Source organism: Plectropomus leopardus, chromosome 3 (assembly GCF_026936395.1).
Source record: "Plectropomus leopardus strain MGB_pleo_1.0 chromosome 3, ASM2693639v1, whole genome shotgun sequence".
NCBI classification, from domain to species: Eukaryota; Metazoa; Chordata; class Actinopteri; order Perciformes; family Serranidae; genus Plectropomus; species Plectropomus leopardus.
In genome coordinates this window covers 109778-133992 of record NC_142178.1, presented here as the reverse complement: position 1 = coordinate 133992, position 24215 = coordinate 109778, and the positions used below count along the sequence as shown (strand labels likewise).

The 24215-nt window shown below is 40.7% G+C and overlaps 1 protein-coding gene across 9 annotated transcripts in view; it reads right to left on the bottom strand.

The window, feature by feature from the left end:
* ctnnd1 (catenin (cadherin-associated protein), delta 1) overlaps nt 1-24215 on the bottom strand; it is an 87526-nt gene that overhangs the window by 4027 nt on the left and 59284 nt on the right. For 6 of the 9 annotated variants that reach the window (XM_088075302.1, XM_088075303.1, XM_042485091.2 and 3 more), the window contains 9 exons: nt 9072-9189; nt 6810-6966; nt 5483-5500; nt 5187-5252; nt 4792-4919; nt 2050-2200; nt 1730-1925; nt 1424-1617; nt 454-501 (listed from right to left, as the gene is read on the bottom strand). In XM_088075302.1, coding sequence (XP_087931428.1) covers nt 454-501; nt 1424-1617; nt 1730-1925; nt 2050-2200; nt 4792-4919; nt 5187-5252; nt 5483-5500; nt 6810-6966; nt 9072-9189 — 1076 coding nt within the window. The remainder of the gene's footprint in view (nt 1-453; nt 502-1423; nt 1618-1729; nt 1926-2049; nt 2201-4791; nt 4920-5186; nt 5253-5482; nt 5501-6809; nt 6967-9071; nt 9190-24215) is intronic. The other 3 variants (XM_042485094.2, XM_088075305.1, XM_042485093.2) reach the window with 2 other exon arrangements.

Sequence of the window (24215 nt, the reverse complement as noted above, 5' to 3'; positions counted from 1 at the left end):
GAAAGCAGAGTGAAAATAAAAAGTCTAGAATGATTAAATAATTTCCACTGCTCTATAAACACACTCTTTTTACGGGTAACCCAGGACTTTGTCTTGTTGGAATCTTTTCTATCAAGTGATCTGATTGGTCAGTGGTCTGGGTATGCCTGGTTGTGATCCGATACTCTGAAGTTCATCTGCTGCAGAGTAGGTCAGCTGTTACGCACAGGTTACCACAGTGATTTATTCTGGTAAAAAGTGAACCAGCTTTGTTGTACTAAAAACCCAGAGTTAAACCCTAAGTTACCTCACTAACACCAATTCCTGCTTTGAGGTACAGGCCTCAAGTGTGTGTGTGAGTGTGTAATGCAAAGATCTCAAAAAAAAAAAACAAAAACCTGTTCATTGCTAAGTTTCATCTGGTATATATGCCAGTATAAAAACCTTGTGTGTATTTTCTGTTGTAACACTTGCCTGGCCCCAGGTCATTCATTGGAATCATTTCCCGGTCCTGTTTGCCCCCTATGTGTTAAAGACACAAGAACAATGACCACTGCAATGTCATGTTTCAGGTTTTTGTTCCCTCAGAGAAGCAGTGTTAACAGCCACATCATCAATTGCCAAAGACAAAGGAGTTTATATGTGTGTGTGTGTGTTTTGTGAGAGTTTCAGACATGAGCCAGATAGAATTTGCAAATGTATAATTTATGTTACATTGCTGTGTGATGATGAGTGGGGTTTTAAAAGCTTAAAAGACCTTTTGAGTATATTAAAGAGATATTTTAACAAAAACATGGTGACTGACAACCCTGGTTGGGCTAACCAAAAATGCCTCATTGTGGTAAACCCTTAAAAGACTTGAAGCAGACCAGGCAGGCTGAGGCAAACATACAAGAATTAATTTAATTCTCCAAAGTCGACAATCAGCCTGTTGTCATTTTAAATGAACAACTTGTCATGAATGGCATAGAAACATAGCATAAACCGCAACAAGTGTTGCTTCTCCTTAATACTGCCACAGTTAAATCGGGAGAATATAAATTGAAGTGAAAGTAGTAGTCGAGTGAGGTGAAAGTAAAATACTAGACTTGTGTCGTCAAAAACAATACACAACCTAAAAGGGCTATGGAAAGTCCAACCTCCAAATTTAATTATGTCTTTAAAGGAAACCTAATTGAACCTGTGTGCAAAGTAAAACAATAACCCAGACATGACTCAATATGTGTCAAAATTTAAGAAAAAAAACAAACAAACATAAAAGCAATTCTGTTAGTATCAACAAAACAAAGTAGTAGTAATGCTACAAATACTAACTATACTTCAACTGGACAGGAGAGTTAAAGGTGGAAGGCACTGACCACTTGCATTCACTAATCAAACTTAGATATTTGGCCTTGCAGAACAGTGCACTTAACATGCATGTGTTAACATTTTGCTTCCTAACCTTTGTCTATGAGTGGCATAGTGCTGTCCTCATATCCCCCATTGGCCCTGGTGTTGTTGTTAGGAGGGGTAAGGTTGACCATGAAGTCAGTCTTCTTCCAGCCGTCCTTCTCTAACGTGCGCCGCAGCTCCTTATAACCCCACACTGTCTGCAGCACCAGGCCAGCCCCACGCACCTCTCGCTCAGAACGATTACTGGTCATCCCAGTGGACAGGCAGTGTTAAAAAGAAGATGGGACTTGTAAGAATTTCACTTGCAACAAACATGTAGACATGGACAGAAAAAAACTCAGAAATTAACTCCTACCCATCCTTGTTAATGAGCACCAGTCTCTCAATTCCCTGTGAGGCTCTGAGGGTCTTGGCTGCATCCAGGCTGGAGCCCAACACCTCATGAAGTGTGCTCAATACAGACACCACAGTCTCCTCTGACAGCGCTCGCACTGGCTGACTCTGACCACCGCCAGGCAGGTTGGCAACAAGGTGAGGCACTGCATGTTTTCCTGACAACACACAAGTCCAAAGAAAAAATTCAATTACACCTAAATACTGACACTATCCTTTTGATAAAATAAAGCCTTATGATAGTACGACTCATTGAGTTACACAGAGTGCTCCAGGTCACACCTAGTAGATCTCTGTTGCGTGAGTCAATGGCCAGGTTGCGGAGGGCTCCAGACATGGCGCGAACAACGCGGTCATTGCCGTGGGCCAGTAGCTCTGTCATCATGGGTAGCCCCTTCTCCTGGCGCAGCAAGGCACGAATGTATCTCCCGTACTAAACAAAAACACATTTTTTCTCATTGAAATCAGGGGACAAACTACTCTACCTTTGATAGAATGCTGTACAGTTTCTGCTCTAATTTTGTGATGCAGCCCAATTCAAATGCTCGATGACACATGGCAAAGGTGCACCCCTAAATTGACACACAACTGTTTTATAAGTGCCCTTTACACTATTACATACAAACTAACATTTAAATGTCAATTTTCACATGGGAACTGATTATTTGTATCATCTGAATCTACTCTCAAGTATATCCATATAAAAGTTCACTGAACAACAATATTGATCAAATCTGAATTAAAACAGTCATACATTTAGACAGAATATCTTCGTGAGTAACCTTGGGTTAACGAGCCTTAATTTTCACATGCATTTATATTGGAGGAAGGTACATGTGATGTCTTTCCCACATGAAATGGACTTTCAAACTAGAACTCAAACTCCCAAGATTATTTTATTCTTAAATCATCTGTGTAGCAGTCTTTTTTTAAAGTTACTTTTTTGGGGCATTTCCCTTTATTTATAAGATAGTGTGAGAGAGACAGGAAAGGTGGGAGAGAGAGGGGGGAATGACACGCAGCACAGGGCCACAGTCCCGACTCGAACCTGGGCCGCTGCAGAAGCCTTAGGCCCGTTTCACACAGTGCGTTTGAGTGCAAGACGTTAGCCTCGATGAGCAGCAGCGTGTTTCATGCTTGTGGTGTTCACACATGCAGGGTTGTTGCAACGTGGCTGCTGTGTCACGGCCGGTAGAAATTAGTACTGTATTTCCCATAGATGTATTATAGTGAAGTCTGGATACAGCCATGGGGGCGGGGCCTCGCTGGGTCATTTCTACGAGAGCAGCGCAGTGGCACATGTGGCAGATAAACGCCATCAACGCATGGCGCACTTTCTGGGGGCTTGGCATGCACCATTGAGCAGCTCTCATAGAAATGAACAAGGCCCCACCCCCACCCCCATGGAAGTATCCAAACTGCATGGAATGAGCGAGACCCCTCCCTCATGTCTATATCCAGACTTCACTATAATACATCCATGGGAAATACAGTACTAATCTCTGCAGGCCGTGATGCAGCAGCCACACTGTAGCAATGCTGCATGTGTGAACACCACAAGCCTGAAACACGCTGCTGCTCAGCGAGGCGCACTTTTGACGCATGCTGTGTGAAACAGGCTTTAACCTCATAGGTAAAGTGTCATTCAAAATGTGACTTGCCTCTTTTACCCCAGGAGATGACATTAATTTTTTCCTCTGCAGTAATGTGTTGATAATCAAGGTCAGCTTAGTTGTAAGTATGGACATCCCAAATATGAAGAGTCACATTATCATTATCTGAGTAAGCACTTTGGAAAGGGGTTTGGGACAATGAAAAGAAAGCACATTGAACTGTTTGTCATGGTCATTTAGTACAAAACAAAATGGAGGCCGTGTTAGTTGGTATGGAGAAAACAAACATCAGTGGGGCTGTAAATTTGTCACGTTCACTAGTTTGAGAATTCTGTTTTAGCCTATCTTTTACACCTTTTTTCTATTGAAAGGGAAAATACAAATGCAAATTGATGCGCCAAACACTAAGGTTAGCTTAACTGCCTTTAAACTCATGGCAAAACACACTTTATTCAAACGCAACAGAAACGTAATGAAACTCATCGGAACCGTCTTAGGTAGTCTTCTCAGTCATCCAGTTATTTAGTTCACTATTCCAGCAAACACCAACTCTGGATTAATAAATAAACCCAAATTTCATCGAGTTAGATGTTAGATGACTTTCAGATATTGTTTTTATTTCTCCATTTCATGATCTCTTTCAGCTGTTAAGGACTTGTGATAAGTTACTGTTGATGAAAACCTAAGATTTTCTATTTTGCTGCTTCATAATAAAATTTGGACATTACAAAATAACAGGAGAGGAATTTTTGAGAGGAATTTATAAGAAAATCAAAGTTGTTCATTACCAAATTAGTGGACCTTTTTGAGCAGATATTCTTCATAAAAACATGTCTGCTGATACCACAGGAAAGAAGAGCACAAGCAGAGCAGCCAAAGTGAGATGTTAGATGGGAAGCTGCAAACAAGGCTTTAATGGCACTTCTGCAAACAGCTTACCTCCAACAGGTGTGCTACATTTACCTGGAATGTGTGATGGAAAAACACTTGCAGCAAATTAACAAAGGACCTTTAACTGTTGATGAGCCCACTGCTTTAAAACATCATCAGTTGAAGACTAACCTTCAAGCAGGTAGCCCTGATGTAATAGAGAAGTAAGCGGCTGCAGCGCTGGGTTGACATGCCAAGGTCAGCCAAGGCAGCACATGAGCATGGAAGAAAGCCATATCTTTCTCATCTTTTCCTTTTTTTGGACCTTTTCCTTTTTTATTAATATTGCATATTGGTTTTCTTAACAATATGTTGTCAGTAGGGGGATTTCAATATCTTTCAGTTTAATAAGATTTATGCATATGTTCATGTTTCTTCAGGTTACCACAATCTGGGACAATGTTTCTTCAACTATTGTGTTTATTCAGCTAAGGGAGTGTTGGTAAATTGGAACAGAATAATAATAAAGAGTGGTTCTCACAGTCCAGCGGCCGGCGCACAGGTTCTGAACGGCTCCAGCTGAGGCCTCCAGCACAGTGGGGTTCTTGGACTCCTTTAGCAGTGAAGTATAAATGCGGACCACCTCTGGCTGGTACAACAGCTCATAGCCTGCAGAAAAGAAAGAGAGACAGAAGAAGAGAGTGGAAAAGCGGGAAGAAAGAGGAGGTGGGAAAGCATGGAGAAGCAAGTGCAAATAGCAGGAATGATTGATGGGAAGATGCAGAAGAAACGGGGACATGAAGAGATAAAGAAGATGGGCAAAAGGAGGTTAAAGGTGGTTTGAGACAGACAAATGACAATGTTTTAAACAATGCATTTTTTCATTTTCTTTTCAGTTTTTGTCTTTACTGTATGATACAACAATAAATGTGTTACCTTTAGCCGGCGTGGTCCTCTTTGGAATGTCTATTATGTCTGCAGCTGTATCCTCATCTTTCCTACCTGGAATCAAACATCACTGCCTTAGAAACACACAGACACTCAATATGATGCCTTTATTTTGCACAGGTACTTTTACTGTTAGTATAATTGTTCTAGTTTAGTTAAATATACAGTATGCTACTGCCAAAAACTGACATGCATGATGCATGCATGTTAGTGCTGAGACAGTTACACTGACCTTTTAGCTCAGCTACTCTGTTACTGCAATCATACAGAGGTAAAGAGCTCACCTTTGGAAAACCACTCATCTGTAGCCCAGCACAAAACAGGACAGAAGAATAGAGGAGGGAAGGGGTTGGGGGGGTGGGGGGTCAGAACAGGAGGAAGAGAGAGCATTTACAGTAAGAGGAAAGCAGCCATAATTGAGCCACCCAGCTAACACCTGCTTAGATCCCAACAGCACTGTTGTTGCCACCACCACACAGAAATCAGCAATGTGACATGCAAAGTATGAGGGCCAAATAAAGCAAATCAAAGATCACAATAGCTCATTTAACCTTTTTGTATACACACATTATAACTGTCCTGTACGGTATTACTTTGAGAATTTGTTGCTATGATATATTCCTGTTTAACACAACTACAAAATATTTTAATATACAGAAAAGCATTATCTAACCAATAAGTTGATATCCAGAATGTTACTAAGTGATCTGAGACATTTCTTGTGTGCTCCCCAATAAGTACCACATCTATATCTTGCATAACAACTACTTTCTCAACTTGCTTTTTCATTAAACAGTTGAGTCATTCTCTCTATTATATCTCAAAGTAAAATCTTATCTGATGTAGGGATGTCCTGATCACATTTTATTGTCCCCGATCCGAGTTATTTGATATTGAGTATCTGATAATACAGTCGTGATCTGATACGTCTGTTTTTTCCCAGATGATACAGCTGCACAGTGCACACTTTATAAAGGCCTCTTTCAGGTTCTAATAAATCAATCCAATGTATAGCCTATGCTTGACAATATCAACAGCATATCATTATCACTTTATTTAAAAAAATATAGCATAAAATGACCCTCCCTTTAATCTTTTTGGCATTGTCGCTAATCTTTTGTTGTCGCTGTCTCTTTAGTACTTAGAGTACTCCACAGTGTTTGTTTCTTCGGTGCAGCCTGTGTCTGAGTAACCTAAATAAACTGTATTCTGTTAAGTCTTTATTTTCATCTTCTGCACATCTTTAGGGCAGATTACGCTTCATTAATTTATAAGACATGTTGTTTTTTTGCTTGTGGGGCTTTCATTGCACTTACAGTGGTGAGTGTGGTTGGTGGGAACTCTGCTCTGCTCTGCTCTGCTCTGCTCTCCTCTTCTGTCCTCCGAGGAGGACAGAGAAACACCATGGGTGCTTTTTATAATAATAGTTTGTTTTCTCACCTCCTCTATCTCAAGTGAGAGAGGGGGTGAGTTTTTTTTTCAGTTGGGGAAATTGTTAACATTCCTGTGAGAACGGTTTCGTGTGTGTGACACTACAGTCAACAGTAAGATTACAAATATTTTTACTCCTGATAGAACAAACAGAGCCACATCTCACATTCTGGCACAGACCTTTACTCTTGCGAGAACTGAAGCAGCCGCCCTTTTGGCTTGAGGGGGTGGGGCCCTGGTTGAGCAGTGTGGCCTCCTGGTAGCGTTCACAGCCTGGGATTTCACGATGCACCTGATAGGATAGGTTTCTCAGCAGACACACGCTGTTTTCTATCAACTTCAAAGAGGGTGGGAAGTCGGAGGGGTGGTTGTGGTGGGAATAAAAAGAATTATTAAAATAGGAATTCCTCACCTGCCAAGTTATTTATTTGAAAATGTTTTTTTATTTAACTGCTTCAGTATTTTTTTTATTGAACAATGAAAATTAACACACAACAAGGCAGGTTGAGAGAGATACAAAAGTACAAAAAAATCTTTTGTCTAACATAAAACAATAAAAAAATGAGACAACTCCTTGCTGGAGAGGAGGAGAATTGAGAAGTAGAGACTGAAACATAAATTAGATAAATAACATGGGCATATTTAGTTTATTTAGGCTAATAAAAAAAAACAGTATAGACCTATTCCATATGAAAAGTGACCTTATATGACTGAAATTCATTACAAAAGGCATTAAAAATGGTTAAGGTTTTCATAAATTTGGGTTTGGGGAAAACTATTTAGCCATTATGAAAATCATATTTTCTTGTTCCTCCTTCTTAACCAGTCCATACTCTTTCTTACACATACTAGGCTGTGTGGGTGAGGAGTCTTACAGAGTTGTTGAGGTCACATTAGCCCTGAGTTTCAGAGGCCTTGGGGTATGGCTGGGCAATTTAACCTCAAATTAATATCACGATAAATTGAACATTTTACCTCAATTACGATTAATGAATGATCTTTTTTTTTTTTTTTTTGCTTTTTAGATGATTTTTTTTCCCCCTCATAGTTCACTGACACAGTTTCATTTTAGCAGGGTGTGTTGGGTTGTAAATTAACTTAAGATGCATTATTTTTTATTAAACTATCCAGAATTCTATAAGAATATAAAAACTCCGTCTTCAGGTACATTTAAAAACATTGTGCTGATAACAGACAAACCTCTCCTGACTGCAGGACTCTGACTTGAACCTTTGCTGTGTGCTATTATTTGCTTTACTTGGGAAAAAGTTTTGAGTAGGCCCAATTTTTTATAGCTGCCAACAGCCTGCCAACATTTCCAGTTAGAGAAAGGTTGAAAATAAGGCAATGTGCCTTTGGCCCCGGACCCCAAATCACTACATCTGCCCCTGGTAATAATAATGAGAACTCAGCGCAAGTGGCTGGATGAGACATGGAGTGATGCATCCTAGTGTTTCTAAATAATTCCATCCAAAGTCTGACTAAACCTGAAACTGAAACAAAGTAGTGTGTAGAAGTCTAAAGAAGTCACTTTCCACTGCTGAATTTTTGTCTGTTTGTTCATTCGGACACTTTTGTGCTGTGAGGAGAAGCTCGCTATTGGACCATCAGCCATTTGATCCGCGACAATGAACTGCTGCTCAGTTGTCAAATGCTTGGCTGTAAGTATACAGCTAATGTGATTGGTCAACACTTCTGCTGTCAGTGTTTTGGCATGAGATTTTCCTCACGAGAGCCTGAGACAGTGCCCGAAAGCATGAGACTCACGCCAGATGCATGAGAGATGGTAACCCCAGTAAGGAAAGGATGAACAGATTTTTTTTTTTAAACAAAATAACCAACACGGACAAGATTATGTCAGTTAGAGGTTCTGAATGTCGGTTTCGATTTATTTCTCACCCCCACCTTAGGGTCACATGTGACCCTATGACTCTGTAAGGGTTCACACCCACACAGGGTTTAAAGCCTGCAACTCCTGACTAGTCAGTTAGAACTGAAGAAGCCTATCTGATGAGAGAGGAAACGCCTTCAAGCAATTCAAGCAAGTCCAGTTACCTACAATAAAGCACTTAGAAACATACACCCTTTGTAGTAATGAATGAATTAATTACAACCATCCTGACCACTGGACAGTTTGGTCATACATTTGGGTGTGTTATGCCTCAAGCCTCTATCAGTTGTGTAGGAAGGTGGGGTCCCCATGCACCCCAATGATATATTTTTACTAACTAACTTTTTTTTAATCTTCAAGGTTTCTAGTAAACAAATGTTTGTGCTCTCAACTCAAAACATCATGTATAGGGTTCCATAAGGCAATTCATCAGATATTACACAATTGTTTTCAGATATTTGCAGTGATACTCCTCAAGAGCTGCAAACAGACTGATGTGTAAAATTGGTGGAATTCCACTTTAATGTCAAATAAATCAGGGGTCCACTTACCTTATTGTCGACATCTTTACAATCAATCTGGGACTGGACAATGTACATGAGCGAATCAACCAATCCCGTGCATTCCCTCAGCTTCCTCCTTGCCTCACTTCGCTCTGAACTCACATTTCTTTCGACGAGAGGAAAGTTGTAGAGAAAAACATGAATATAAAACAAAACATGGATTAGAAGTTTGAAAGTTTGGGAAATAAATGAGGCTGTTAAAAGAGAGAGGAAAGAGTGGGTGGAGGGGCACTATCCCAGCATTGGGCGAGAGGTAGGATACACCCTGGACAGGTTGCCAAACTATTGCAGGGCTGACACATAGAGACAGACAACCGTTAAGGCTCACAATCACATCTATAGCCAGTTTAGAGTCACCAATTAACCTGACCTGCATGTCTTTGGACTGTGAGGGGAAACCTTCCACAGTCTCCACACGGAAGGGCCTCTCACCCAAAGTCCAAATCTTTCCCCTACCTGAGTCGGAACCTATGACTCTGTGAAGCGACAGTGCTAACCACTACACCACCACGCTGCCTACAAAATAACGGCAACACACAATGTTTGTGGACACAGTGGTTTGAATGAAGTTCCTGTTAAATCTGCTGTTTTAGAGTGGAGTTTGGTAAAATCAAGTTAAAGCTCTAGACAAATTTCTTCAACTGCTTTCTGACTCAGTCCCACTTAGAGACTGAATAGATGGAAACATGTGTAAACTGATATCCAGTTAGTTTTTTATTCCAGGATTCCAACAGCTTAAGGCAGGTTTGATTTCAGACTTTCGAATGCCACCAAGAATGAAATTCAAATGTAACCCTTGCTATAATGTTTTGGCTTGACAAAAAAAACTCAGCTTCTCAACAGAGAGTGAGCCCTTCCATTAGATGAGGATGGATTCATTGGTGTTAGACTTTCAGCCTGTTTATTAAGAACCAGGTAAAAAATGGAGTTCAGTTTACTAACACCATGGTTCTGTAGATGACAATTTCAGTCAGTCACCCCATCACTTTGTTTCAGGCTGTAATTTCTTAAAAATTACTGGTTAAATTGCCATGGCATTTATAGACATCCATGTCCCTCTTAATGCTGAATTTTGATCATCTAAATGACCCCTTAATTTTCTATCAATCATCATCAGGTCAAAGCTATCCATCTCTTTGGATTGATATATCGATTCAATGATTAACAATTAACAGATATCATCTTTGCAAAGTGAAAGCATTTATCCATCTATGATGATGCTAAGTAGCTGCTCTGTGCATAACATGCAGACCGAGCGAGACACAGCATCCAAGAAAATGTTTATATGTTGCTAGGCAACAGCTGTCACATCCATCTGCTGCGGAACCATTTGTGTCAGCAGAGCCCAAAAAAACATTAAATAGACAAACAAATCATGATCTGTTTATCGCTTGTTACTATTAACAAATAAAAGATGCTTGTAGAACTGTTGTATAAAAGCAATATCACGCGTGAGGTCAACTGAATCACAGCCGTATCTATATCTAAATATCTGGGATATGGGTGTTGCTATCTTGCATGGGTGATGTCATTGAAAGCCCTGCATCTGCGCAGTAGCAATATCCGCAGTGGGGGAGTTCCCGCCAAAACACCCGTCCGACCAATCCTGAGCAGCTCCATTGAATGCGAGTGCACAGATTGGCTGTTACAGCTGTCAATCATGGCAGAAACGCCCCCTTTTGTATAATTCATAACTCATTAAAACCAAACTTAGCACAAAAAAATAAATTAAACAAACATCAGGGTGATGAGAACTACTTTCAGTGACAGAAATTGTCTTTGGAAAAAATTTATTTTGCATGTACTTTGAGTTTTTAGTTCAGCCTATGACCATTCACTACTATGGAGGGGCGGGTTTTAGGATCTGTACTGCAGTCAGACAGCAGGGGGCAATCGAGATTGAATAGCCTCATTTTGGGGGAGCTGTCATGGTCCATCTTTATATGCAGTCTATGGGTGAGACACACCCCTCCCCCAAAAGTTCATTCAATTTCAAACAATATCAGATATCAACGAGCTTTTGATAACTTTTAATAAGCATTGGATTTCAACTTCAACTTTATTTGTCCCCAAAGGGCAACTGGTTTTACAGCAAGACACCAAAAGGACACAATGTTAAAAAGGCCAATGAGGTAACAGACACTGAAGATAGCAGCGATCCCTGACTGACTATCCTTGCAGCTACATTTCATACAAGAATAAAGTACTGCTGAGTCAATATGTAATATAAATACATCACTGATAATCATCACTAGTAATAAAAGTCACTGGTGCAATTCATACGTCAGTGAGATATTTACAGTAAAAGATTACAATAATACTAGCCAACAATGCAAAGTAATTAACTACTGACTATGTTGTGAATGTATAGAGATCACAGCAACACAGCCAAAGTTTGAAACACCGCAACAACAAACAATGTCACCATCATCTACATCCTTTGTACCTACAACATGTCCAAAACAACTATCTCCCCCTCTGACATGAATTAAGAAGATAAATGGCACTAGGGACAAACAAGTGCATGTATGTGTTGCTTCTCACAGAGGGAAATCTGAACCGGGAACCAGAACAAAGTAACTGAAACTCAGAGCGCAGGGGATGAGCACTGACTGACAGGATGGATTTTGCCTTTTGCAAAAAGCATCATATGTGATCATATTTCTTGAGCAGCATTTGCACACAACTACCAATCATTGCAAATTTGCGAAGACATTTCTGAAGAAAGAAAAAATAATGGGATTTCAGCCGTTCAGGCTAAAACCTTTAATAATATATGTAATTTTTAAGCTATGAGTAGAAAGAACTAAGCTAGCTGCTAGGCTCAATTATATAATGCAAAATGTTATAGTCTTACATTACCATTGTTAGAATGTTGTATAGGGAAAAATGACTTGCAAAAGACAGTTTTGTCTTTGATGTTGAACCATATTTTACACTTTTGTTAAACAATATTGTTTTATGGCTGCTGAGACAGGCTCAAATGTCAAATGGGTAGATGATATCATCTTATATCGATCACATGCCCCTGAATTGAACTGATATTGTATCCTGCCAGACTTTGTGATAACTGCAAATACCCTGTTGTCGAAAGAATCAATATAATATTGTGATGAAACTAGTGATCTACAGCCCTACCAAATACCTGTAATAGCTGTTTTGCAAATAACCGCAAAACTAGTGACAATGACAATGACATTCTCATCACCTTTAGCTGTACTTTGCATGTAAGGTTAGTGTGTTAGCAAGCTACACTTGGGTTATCATGGTATCGTGACCTATCTAACATTATACAACACTTAGGTCCGACCAGAGCCCTTTAAGAGAGAGTCGTGTCATCTCCGTTCATGCCAATGGACCGTTTTTTCACAGCAATGGCGGAACATGGAGCATCTCAATAGGTCCCAGTAGAAGCATTAATTGCTAGCTGCGCAGTGGAATTGCAGCAGAGAAGACCATTTCTGATGGGCTTTAATAGGGTAAGACATCTAAAGAATCGTTTTTTATATTATCAGCATATTTTAGCTAAATTAACATGTGCATTAAAGCATGATATTGGATTATCTGCCGCTAAATTAGTAAATTTAGGAAAAGATATGCTAACTGGGAAGCTAATGTTATCATCCAAGATTGGGAAGTTAAAGGGGAGAAAAGGCTTGTGTAATTCAGTTTACAGGTCAGTGCGAGTTACATGTCAGCTTTGTTAAAGATAACATGGTACAAGTATTTATATGGATTAAGAGTGCATATTTGAAACTAATAAACAATGGAAAAACATTACTGTAAACAGAAAAATAATTTAAGGGTGAATGTTTTTAGCTTTGTGATTCTGTTGATTCCATTTACCATTTTAAAAAATGAAAGGTACTCGGCTTAATGGGGAATTATTCTAAACACTGAAATTGTTACACTACTGTATTATAACATTTTTATTATGATGTTATATATGTAATCTTGTTATTGTATGGTTGGTAGGAGCACTGGGTGCTGGAGGAACTATTTCGAAGCGGGTTGTAAAAATGCAGAAGGCTCTAGTTTAATGCAGTTCATTAACCTATAATCCAGTAGAGGGCAATATTACACATCCTAATGAAAGCTCTCCTCTGGAGCACAGATCTGACTAAATCATGCATTCAAATGCAGTAGTTTACTCTTTGTATTGAAATCACTCTCTTATTTTTATGGTAGTGTGACAGCATAGAACAATGAAGTAGCCTTGACCTTTTTATACGATGGAAAAAGCTTGGACACACGGACGGGCAGGTTGACAAAAGATCAAAGTCTGATAAATTATCAAAGAAAGGATCAATATTTGTAGGCCTATTATATGAAACACTATAGACAAATGCTGAGGTTACCACAGCAAAAGCTAATTTCCAAGCGAGTAATTCACTATGAGAAGTGCAAACAAAGTTTCATAACTGAAGTTGGGGAGCAAACACACCTTATCTCCCAAAGTGGCTTCCGACCCAGGCCTATACCGGTATGTCTAACCCCCTCTCCTGTCCTTTTCTCCCTCTCTCTTTCAGGAAAAGAGCTACACAGGGATTCAATTGAGGCTTGAGACTTCCTGCACTAAGACAACACCCTCATCCTGAGTGTCAGCTCCCTGTCTTCTGCAAGCCTTTCCCTGTTTCTTATTTTTATTAAACTATATACAAGGCTGCCCAATGGTGTGGTCTTTGTTTGGGTAAAATGCTCTGACGCAGTTTTTGAAAATGATAACCTCACATATTTTTTTGCAGTTGTAATCTGTGGTGAGTATAAGACTACTTTTGCTGGCATTACTCAACAATATTTTCCTCATCTGCGTGTCAGTGGAGAAAATATGCACGCGTACTCCCTTTCTGTACACGACTGCATCATCCTCATGCAGCTTTATGTTTCTGAGTTTATTAGATATTAATTAAATTAATCAATTGCAGTAAATAAGTCAGTAGAAGGACAAAGATAAATAAGATACACATTTACACATACAAAATACACACTTATAGGGCTTTTCCATTGGCGGCTCTGAATCAGACCATTTCCTTTTTCCAGTTTCAACATGCCGAGCCATTGGACACATTTTGGAGTGCTGCTAAAAGCACTCCTCCTGCATCACTGTGCTTCAGATATCCATTTTAATTTTCCGTTACATGTTCTAGGAGGAGTCGTGTTCAGCTACTGCTGATGAAAACCCATCATTTCCTTATTTTGCTGATTCATCACAAAAGCATTTACATACCAAACTAACTGGAATTTTATGGTGAAGAATTTCTAGAATATGAAATGTCCTTATCAGTTAGTGGGACATTATTAGTGGCTTTACTGATACTGCAGGGATGTTAAGGTGTGTACCACTTTAGAAGAGTGTGGTTCGATGGGAAAAAAAAACAGTGTTTGTCAATTTATGCTTTGGGCAGCTGTTTAAAATCACAAAAATATCACGCTGCATATGGGTTTTTAATGTATTATCCTTTCCTATTCATTAATTAATCAAAGAAGGATTTCCTCTGGTTTTCTCAAGTTTACCCATAGCAGTTATCTTTGTCTTCATTTGAGCAGGCTCAGCCTACTCTTCATTTGAGCTCTACCTATTGGCCATTTGAAGCTCTGCAATGAATTTAAATTACCACTGTTATGATTTCCTTTCCTCTACTCACCTGCACAGGTAAAAGTTTTCATCTAGGGTACTTACTGCTTTTTCTAAATGTGAAGGTGGTCTGAGATTTTATTTAATGCCCATGTTAGTACAATGCTTCTGTGACTATAGCATCTCTCAAATTATTTTAGAAGCATACTTTTGTTGTACACAAATCCAAGGGAGAAAACCCGGTGCAGCTAGTATAATGCTTTTAGCCCATTCATGTTAAGTATTGCAATTCATTCAATATGCAAGCAATCTACATTACATTTAAGAAATGCGCTGTAGATAATCACGTATCTTTCAAATCAACATCTGTGTGTTTACATGTGAGGAGGGGCCTCAGCAGGTACTATATGCTGTGAGATTTCATGACTTCTCTGAATATTCTAGGTTTGTTTATTTGTTTGTTTTTTACATAAAATATATTGTTTTGTTTCTTAATAAAAAGCAAAAAAAGATAAAAGAATTTCACTACAGTGCCTGCTGTGCACTACAAAGATGCTGTCTAGACTAAAACTAGACTAGACTTTTTCAGTCTTGAAGGCTCCCAAGTTATTCACACAGATTTTTCTAGATGTGGAAATGAACTCTGTAATTACCTTGTGGTCAAAGTGAAAGCATAGATAACGGTCTTGCAGGCTAGAATGCACTGTTTACACTGTAAAAGTCAATGCCCCAGTGTGTTGTACTTGTCCTTTCCCTGTAAACTCTGAAATTCCTTTCCTAATCCTTTCCTGACACAGAGGTTCTGTGGGGCAGCACAGATTTTTCTTGAATAAAAAGCTGATATTCATCCATAAAGGATAACTTGAGGGGGCACCTGGTGGCTCAGTGGATAGAGCGGGTGCTCCATGTACAGAGGCTGTAACCAGTCTATGCTCTGCCCACGGAGGAAGAATGCTTATGCTGTAATGAGTGGTTCATGTTTGCACATTTCCAAAATGAAAGGTGACACTTTAGGTAAATATCATCTGATTCAGTATAGATTCTAACAACTCTAGAATGATTCCTCATTTTCAGCAGTTGACATTTTTATAAATAAAATAAGTGATATCAACAGGCTGATGTCACCTATGACAAAATATGTGTTTGGTGTAAAATATATATTTATGCTTCATTATTATATGCCAGTACGACCATTTTTTGCCTCTTCTCCCTTCCTATACATTAGGCGATATCAAAGAGATAACCAGAATGAATGAAGATGGTTTGGGAGTACGGGAATGACGAGACAAAGAGACTGAGTCGAGTCGAGTCTGTTTACTCTCACTTTGAAACAGCAACAACACATACCAAGACACTCTCATTCATCTGACGGTAGATGAATGAGAGCTGCTGTCAGCTCTGAACTCTGCTTCTTAAAGGAGCAACAGTCTCTGTTGAATGTCTCTATAATGTGTTTCTCCACAATGGTACAATTAGTTATTGAAAGAGCCCCTGTACAGTCTTTTTAATAAAGATAAAATAATAACTGATAATCACACAAGATGCTGCACAATGATATGAATATGTTAACAGTAAAATACAAATTGGACAGACTGAACGGTTGGCTTCACATTCCCACACAAAGGAATGTTGATACTGCATTCATAGTGTTCACACTGAAAGACTGATTGAATACTTCAGTCACCCTCGGGGCCCTGCAGCAGCTGGTTCACTCTGCACTGTTAAGAGCCAAGCCAAGTTACCATGTCTTGCTTGCCTACACCGGATTCAAGTGAACACAGTTAGCAAGCAAAGTTTGCCTCCCATTTGACCCTGCCTGTACTCACTTTTAGGTTAAGTATGTAAAATTTAGGGGGATTTGGGTGGTGTCAAGCAGTGGATTGTGTAATGTAACCAGCTAAAACTTTTCCCAGCAAGAATTCCTTTAGCGTTCATTGTTAAGGTTTTAATTTAAATTAAAAGGACCTTGTGATGCCCCTGGAACACTTGTCAGTTCCTGTTTGGCCTGCCTGTGCTCTTTGTTTCGGATCTCCCTCCCTGCTCGGCTCCTCCCACCTCGTTGCTGGGATTCAACCCACCTGCCCCAAGTCTATTTAAGCCTGGCCATTTCCAAGATGTCTCTTTCTCTCTCCTTCCTGAAGGCCGGTGCCTCTCAGGCACCCCAACATGGTTTGGTGTTGTTTGTTTGGTCAGTCTTTTGTTTCCTTATGGTTTGAGTTCGCACCCACACACTTCATGCACCCAACACTCACACCTCACCACTGATGACTGACCTACATCTTGGTTTGCTTTTGTTGGGTTATCTTTAATAAATTTATTGTTAATTTAAATAATTATTGTGTGGTCCTCCTTCTTTGTTATGCTCTTGAACGAGCTGGGCATAACAACCTGAATTATCCACAGGGGTCTCTTCCTCTCCAAAATGAATGGGCCATGTGACCGTTTAACAAAACTGACTGATGTAGTTTCCTGTTACAAATCATGCATCTCTGATGTTGTTCGCTATGTCAGAGATGAGCAGCTCATTCACCATATGATTATTTTTGCTCAACCCTCTTCTCTAGTAAGTTAATGTGTGCTCGTATTTTTCTGATCCAGACATTAAGGAGGTACTTAACTTGAGATCTATTATCTGCAGAGGTCCTATCCTTTACAAAACAAACAGATCCAGTGACTATAATCTGGTAAAGACACCAAATAAAGGAGTTTCATGGTACAAATCATGTATTTCCAACTCTGTTTGGCACGTTGCTGCGGGCAGCTCATCCAACACATGTACCTTTTTTTCCCGATAACTTAAAATCCAGATGTTCGAGGAGGTTTTAACTGGAAGCCGAATTATCAATAGCGGTCTCTTTCTCTCCAGAACAGACAGACCAGGTGATATAAACCACTATAAAGACATAATAAGGCTTTTTAACGTAAGGCTGGGCGATATGGCCTAAAAATAAAATCTGATTTTTTCACACCAAACCGATTTACAATTTTTTTTTTTTGTTCTTTAAAATAAACTACAATTGATAAAGAAATGACTCAAAACACGTTTTGCTTTAATTTTAACAATTAAAATGAACAAAGGCAAACCCTTTTGGGGTTTAAGTTCAAGCTGCAAACTTGTCTTTAAGAGTGCATTATGTAGTTTCAGGAGAGTGGGAGTTGTTTACATTTGCGCTGAGGGCTGAAGTAATATCACAAAACATATACATTCTAGATACATGAATTCACTGATACCATATCTTTTAAGAAAAGGAAGAATAATTCTTTATCTTCACACACACTGTACAGTGAAACTGTTCTCGGCCTTAAACCCATCCTTGAGCAGCAGTGAGCAGCAGTGACTAGCTGCATGCAGTGCTTGGGGACCGGCATCATGCCATCTGAGGGCGCCTTGGTCAGGAGCACCAACAGGTGTATTAACCTAATGTACATGTTTTTGATAGAGGTGGGGGAAACCATAGAAGGCCGGAGGAAACCGCAGACACAGGGATAACATGCAAACTCCAAATAGAAAGGACCTGGGTCAGCTGATATGCAGCGCGACTGCATCAGTACCAGCTTTTTTTGCAGCAGGTCACTTTCCTGTTATACAGGACACAATGGGAAAATGATTCCACAAATGTCAGCTGCTTTTACGGGGTGTTTGTGGGCTGACACGGTCTTGAAACATGTTTCTCCCACTGTGCTGCATGCCTCTCTTTGAGGTATTGAAATAAAGCTGCTAACTTTAGCTGCAACAGCCTTTAAAATAACTTTGGAGCAGACTTTGGTGTGTTCTGAGATCTGATGCAGCTAAACCGAATCAGTTCCAAACAAGAACGGACTCTTCAATGTCATTCATGTTTGCTGTCATGTTGTCGTTTGTGTGAATCTCTGGGAGGGAACCGCAAAGGGAGGGTGCAGCCCACTGGGCCTACAGAAGCACAAAGGGGGTGGCGGAAGAGAAAATTGAGAATTAACTGATAAAATCGATTTCTCACCCATGCCCTGGTTTAACATTACACACAGTTTAACACCAGCACTGCTGATTGCAAATGGGCTTCTTACTATAGTGGCTCAAGCAAAAACACAAAAACTCAAGTCACATGACTTGGAAGGACTTGACTTTTTGTAGATATTGAGAAATTATGTTTTGTTTTTGAAACATGACGATGCATATGTCGTAGCGTGGGAGAGACAACTGGCTGGTATTAGTGCCCATGCTACGAGAGCTCTGTCTTCCTGCACTGCTGTCCTTGGAGGGATGACAGTATACAGTGGCATCATAAGCTTCCCCTTGCACTTTTATTCAGTTTTATCTGCGTGATACATGTGAGTTAACAATTCAACAATTTATTTAGTATTGAACGTGCTTGGCAACCAGCGACACACTCTCAGCCCCAGGCCGTTATTCACACCTAGTCAGCACTTAAGAGAGCCAATACATGCGCTGCAAACTGTCATATGCTCAGGCTCTCTTGTAACTTGTTTGTATGAGGTATTGGGACCTGCTCTCCCAACACTCTCTACAGCCTATCTCCACTACATTATTATCAATCACTATTTTTTTCATATATATATATATATATATATATATATATATATATATATATATATATATATTAGTGCTGGGCATAGATTAATTTTTTTAATCTAATCTCACTGCAATCCTGTAGTTAATCTAGATTAATCTAGATTAAAATTATAGATTTGGATTTTGCCAAAGACATTCAAAATAATATCTATCTATCTAAATGATGAAAATGCATCACAAAATGCTTGAGAAAGCTGTTCTACTATAATATTTGGTAAAGAAAAATAATGTTCCATAAGATTTACTTTGGTGTTTAACTTTTTTTTATTTTGTTAAACACAGACATTTAGGAACACAGGTTCTGTCTCCATGTGGAAAAAGCTTTTTCCTGCTAACTGGAATGAACAGCAGAGGGCGCAGCCTCTGATAACATGACCCTAACTGAACTGTGGGCCTACATTAGAGGTCATGAAGAAGACCATTAACAGTCAGCAGCTTTGTGACACGGCTTGAGCCAATCACTCCAGTCACTCAGGCAGACCAGCTTCCGCCTTGTTCACGCCCCCTCCGCGTAATTCGACCAGATATATATATATAGAATAGAATAGAATATTCCTTTATTGATCCCCCATTGGGGGAAATTTCAAATGTTACAGCAGCATGAAAAAGAGAAAGTGGAATGTAACAAAGAAAATAACAATAACACAATTATACAATAACACAATTATACAATAACAAATAACAATAAATAAGTAATAAAATAAGTATGTACATAGAGGAAAAAGGTATGTACACATAATAAGTAAGTAATAGAATAAGTATGTACACAAAAGATGGATTTGAGAATAGAATTTACAAAAATTTGTTGTGCAAATTATTCAGCCAGTGATGCTGATGTTATAGAGTCTTATTGCAGATGGGATGAATGACCTGCGGTAGCGCTCCTTCTTGCAGGGTGGATGTCGCAGTCTGCTGCTGAAGGAGCTGCTTAAAGCCCCCACAGTCTCATGCAGTGGGTGAGAGGGGTTGTCCATGATGGATGTGAGCTTTGCTAACATCCTCCTCTCACCCACCTCCTCAATGGAGTCCAGGGAGCAGTCCAGGACAGAACCGGCCCTCCTGACCAGTCTGTTCAGTCTCTTTCTGTCCCGATCTGTGCTCCCTGCTCCCCAGCAGACCACTGCATAGAAAAGAGCAGATGCTACCACAGTGTCATAGAATGTCCGGAGCAGAGTCTTGCACACTCCAAAGGACCTCAGTCTTCTCAGCAGGTGGAGACGACTCTGGCCCTTCTTGTACAGGACATCTGTGTTATTAGACCAGTCCAGTTTATTGTTAAGGTGAACACCCAGGTATCGATAGGTCTCCACCATCTCAATGTCCAGACCCTGGATGTTCACCTGTGTAGTCTGGGGTGTCTTCCTCCTGCGGAAGTCAATAACCATCTCCTTTGTCTTACTGGCGTTGAGCTGGAGATGGTTCTGCTCACACCAGTTGACAAAGTCTGTGATGACGGTCCTGTACTCCCGCTCGTCCCCCTCAGATATGCACCCAACAATGGCTGTATCATCGGAGAACTTCTGGAGGTGACAGCTCCCAGAGTTGTAGTGGTAGTCAGAAGTGTACAGGGTGAAGAGAAAGGGGGAGAGCACTGTCCCCTGAGGGGCCCGGTGCTGTAGACTACCATATCCGACACACAGTCCTGAAGCCTCACGAACTGTGGTCTGTCGGTGAGGTAATCGATGGTCCATGCAGCCAGGTGACAGTCTACTCCCGCTCTTTCAAGCTTCCCCCTTAGCAGTGAAGGCTGGATTGTGTTGAATGCACTGGAGAAGTCAAAGAACATGACTCTCACAGTGCTGCCGGTGTCCTCCAGGTGAGTCAGGGATCTGTGCAGCAGGTAGAGGACTGCGTCATCCACTCCAATGCCCGGTTGGTACGCAAACTGCAGTGGATCCAGATGTGAGCTCACCAGGGGGCGGAGGTTTCTGAGAACAATCCTCTCCATGGTTTTCATCAGGTGAGAAGTGAGGGCCACAGGTCTGAAGTGGTTGGGCTCCCTGGGGTGCGCTGTCTTGGGACAGGAACCACACAGGAGGTCTTCCACAGCGCTGGGACCCTCTCCAGACTCAGGCTCAGGTTGTAGATGCGCAGAAGAACCAGGCAGAGCTGATCTGCACAGTCCTTCAGGAGTCTGGAGCTGATGCCATCAGGACTCGTGGCCTTTCTCGCCTTCAGCTTCTTCAGCTCACTTCTCACCTGATCAGCTGTTATGGAGAGGCCGAGGGTGGCGGAGGAGGGGCTGATGAGGGGTGGTGGTGGAGGTGATGGGGCTGACGGAGAGCTGAGGTGGTGTGAAAAAAGAGCCAGCCGGTCGGTGCTCTGATGAGTGGGGGGAGGAGTGGGAGTAGAGTCAAATCTGTTAAAGAACAGGTTCAGCTCGTTTGCCCACTCCTGGTCTCCTGCTTCAGGTCCCCTCACCTGGCCTCTGCTGTGACCAGAGATGGTTTTGAGGCCTCTCCAGACCTCCCTTGCGTTATTTTGTTGCAAGTAGGTTTCCATCTTGGTCTTATAGCTGGCCTTTCCCTCCCTGATTTTTCTCTTCAGCTCCTTCTGCACCCTCCTCAGCTCCTCTTTGTCCCCAGATCCAAAGACCCTCCTCTTCTCCTTCAGCAGGACCTTCAGTTCAGGGGTCACCCAGGGTTTTGTGTTAGAGAAACACCGTACCTTCCTGGTGGATACAGTGTTCTCAACACAGAAGTTAATGTAGTCTGTGACGCAGTGTGTAATGGTGTCAATGTCCTCATTGTGTGGGCCGCACAGTACATCCCAGTCCGTGGTCTCGAAGCAGTCCTGCAGCGCCTCAGTGACCTCCTCAGACCACTTTTTCACATACCGTATAGTCGGGGGTTGTTTTTTCACCATAGGTATGTAAATGGTCTGCAGTCTCACCAGGTTGTGATCTGAGCGACCCAGCGGGGGGAGGGGTGATGAGTTGTATGCATCCTTGGTGTTTGCATACAGTAGGTCCAAGGTGTTATTGTCTCTAGTGGGGCAGTCCACATACTGGCTGAATGTTGGGAGAGTGGTGGAGAGCGATGTATGGTTGAAGTCTCCTGAGATGATGATCAGAGACTGGGGGTGGGATGTTTGCAGCTTGGACACTTCACTGTGGAATATATATATATATATATATATATATATATATATATATATAATCGCGCGATAAACTATTCACTAAGTTGGGTCTATACAGTGAGCAAGGCACCAATTTCACTTTGTTGTTTAAGCGCGGATGTATACCTGGTCGAATTACAGCGGAGGCGTGAACAAGGCGGAAGCTGGTCTGCCTGAGTGACTGGAGTGATTGGCTCAAGCCGTGTCACAAAGCTGCTGACTGTTAATGGTCTTCTTCATGACCTCGAATGTAGGCCCACAGTTCAGTTATGATCATGTTATCAGAGGCTGCGCCCTCTGCTGTTCATTCCAGTTAGCAGGAAAAAGCTTTTTCCACATGGAGACAGAACCTGTGTTCCTAAATGTCTGTGTTTAACAAAATAAAAAAAGTTAAACACCAAAGTAAATCTTATGGAACATTATTTTTCTTTACCAAATATTATAGTAGAACAGCTTTCTCAAGCATTTTGTGATGCATTTTCATCATTTAGATAGATAGATATTATTTTGAATGTCTTTGGCAAAATCCAAATCTATAATTTTAATCTAGATTAATCTAGATTAACTACAGGATTGCAGTGAGATTAGATTAAAAAATTAATCTATGCTCAGCACTAATATATATATATATATATATATATATATATATATATATATATATATATATATATAAACGTATCAATGTGTTAGATAATTTATTTTTATTAACATAACCTTACCTTACTATCAAAATCCTATTGTTATTCTTTTCTATCTGCTTAATTTGCCCCCTTTTTCCCATTTATTAGTGATATTAATAACAGCAATTATTGTTGTTGTTATTATTATTATGTGCTTATTCCCCTTTAACTATATTCAATATTTTGCTTTTTGTTTTCCCTTTCCTCTTTTTATTTATTTACTTCTACATCAGGATGCTGTTGACATTAGCTCAGCATTCAACACAATCTCTCCCATGAAGCTGATAGGAAAATTTAACACTCTGGGCTTCAGTACAACACTCTGCAACTGGATATTGGATTTCCTCACATGCAGACCCTAGAGAGTTCAAATTGGCAGTCACACCTCTACATTGGTGGTCAACACCGGAGCTCCCCAGGGCTGTGTGCTCAGCCCCTTCATGTTCACACTGTACACCCATGACTGCACTACCAGACATCAGGAGAACTATATTGTGAAGTATGCGGACGACCACCATCATCGGCCATATTACAAACAACAATTAGAGATCACACTGGGAGGAAATCAACAATCTTGCTGAGTGGTGCACAGAGAACAAACTACTGCTAAAGTCAGTAAAACCAAGGAGCTGATTGTTTATTTTAGAAAGGAGGAGGCAAAGACACATACTCTATATCAGTGGAGCTGAGGTGGAGCAGGTGAACAGCTATAGGTCCCTTGGAATTACTATCACTGAGAACCTATCTCAGTGAAAAAAGCACAGAAAAGGCTCTACTTCCTACAAAAACTTAGGAAGGCTTCCAGAGCAAGAGCCAGGTTAACTTCTACTGAGGAGCAATAGAAAGCATACTGACTGGACACATCATGAACTGGCATGGTTTGTGCACGGCCTAGGACAGGAAGGCTCTACACCGGGTGATTAAAATCGCCAGTTCACTGGTTCCCATCTACAGAGCATCAGTGACCTCAGTGAACTAAGGTTTCTGCACAGAGCCCAAAGGATACTGAAAGACAGCAGCCACCCCAGCCACAGTCTGTTCATCCTGCTGCCATCTAGAAAACGGTACAGAAGTATCTGCTGCTAAACCACCAGACTACATAGCAGCTTCTTTCCCCGGGCCATGAGACTCCTCAACTCCTCCTTTGACTCCAAAAAGATATAGCAGGATTTAGGGTCAAATGACAAATA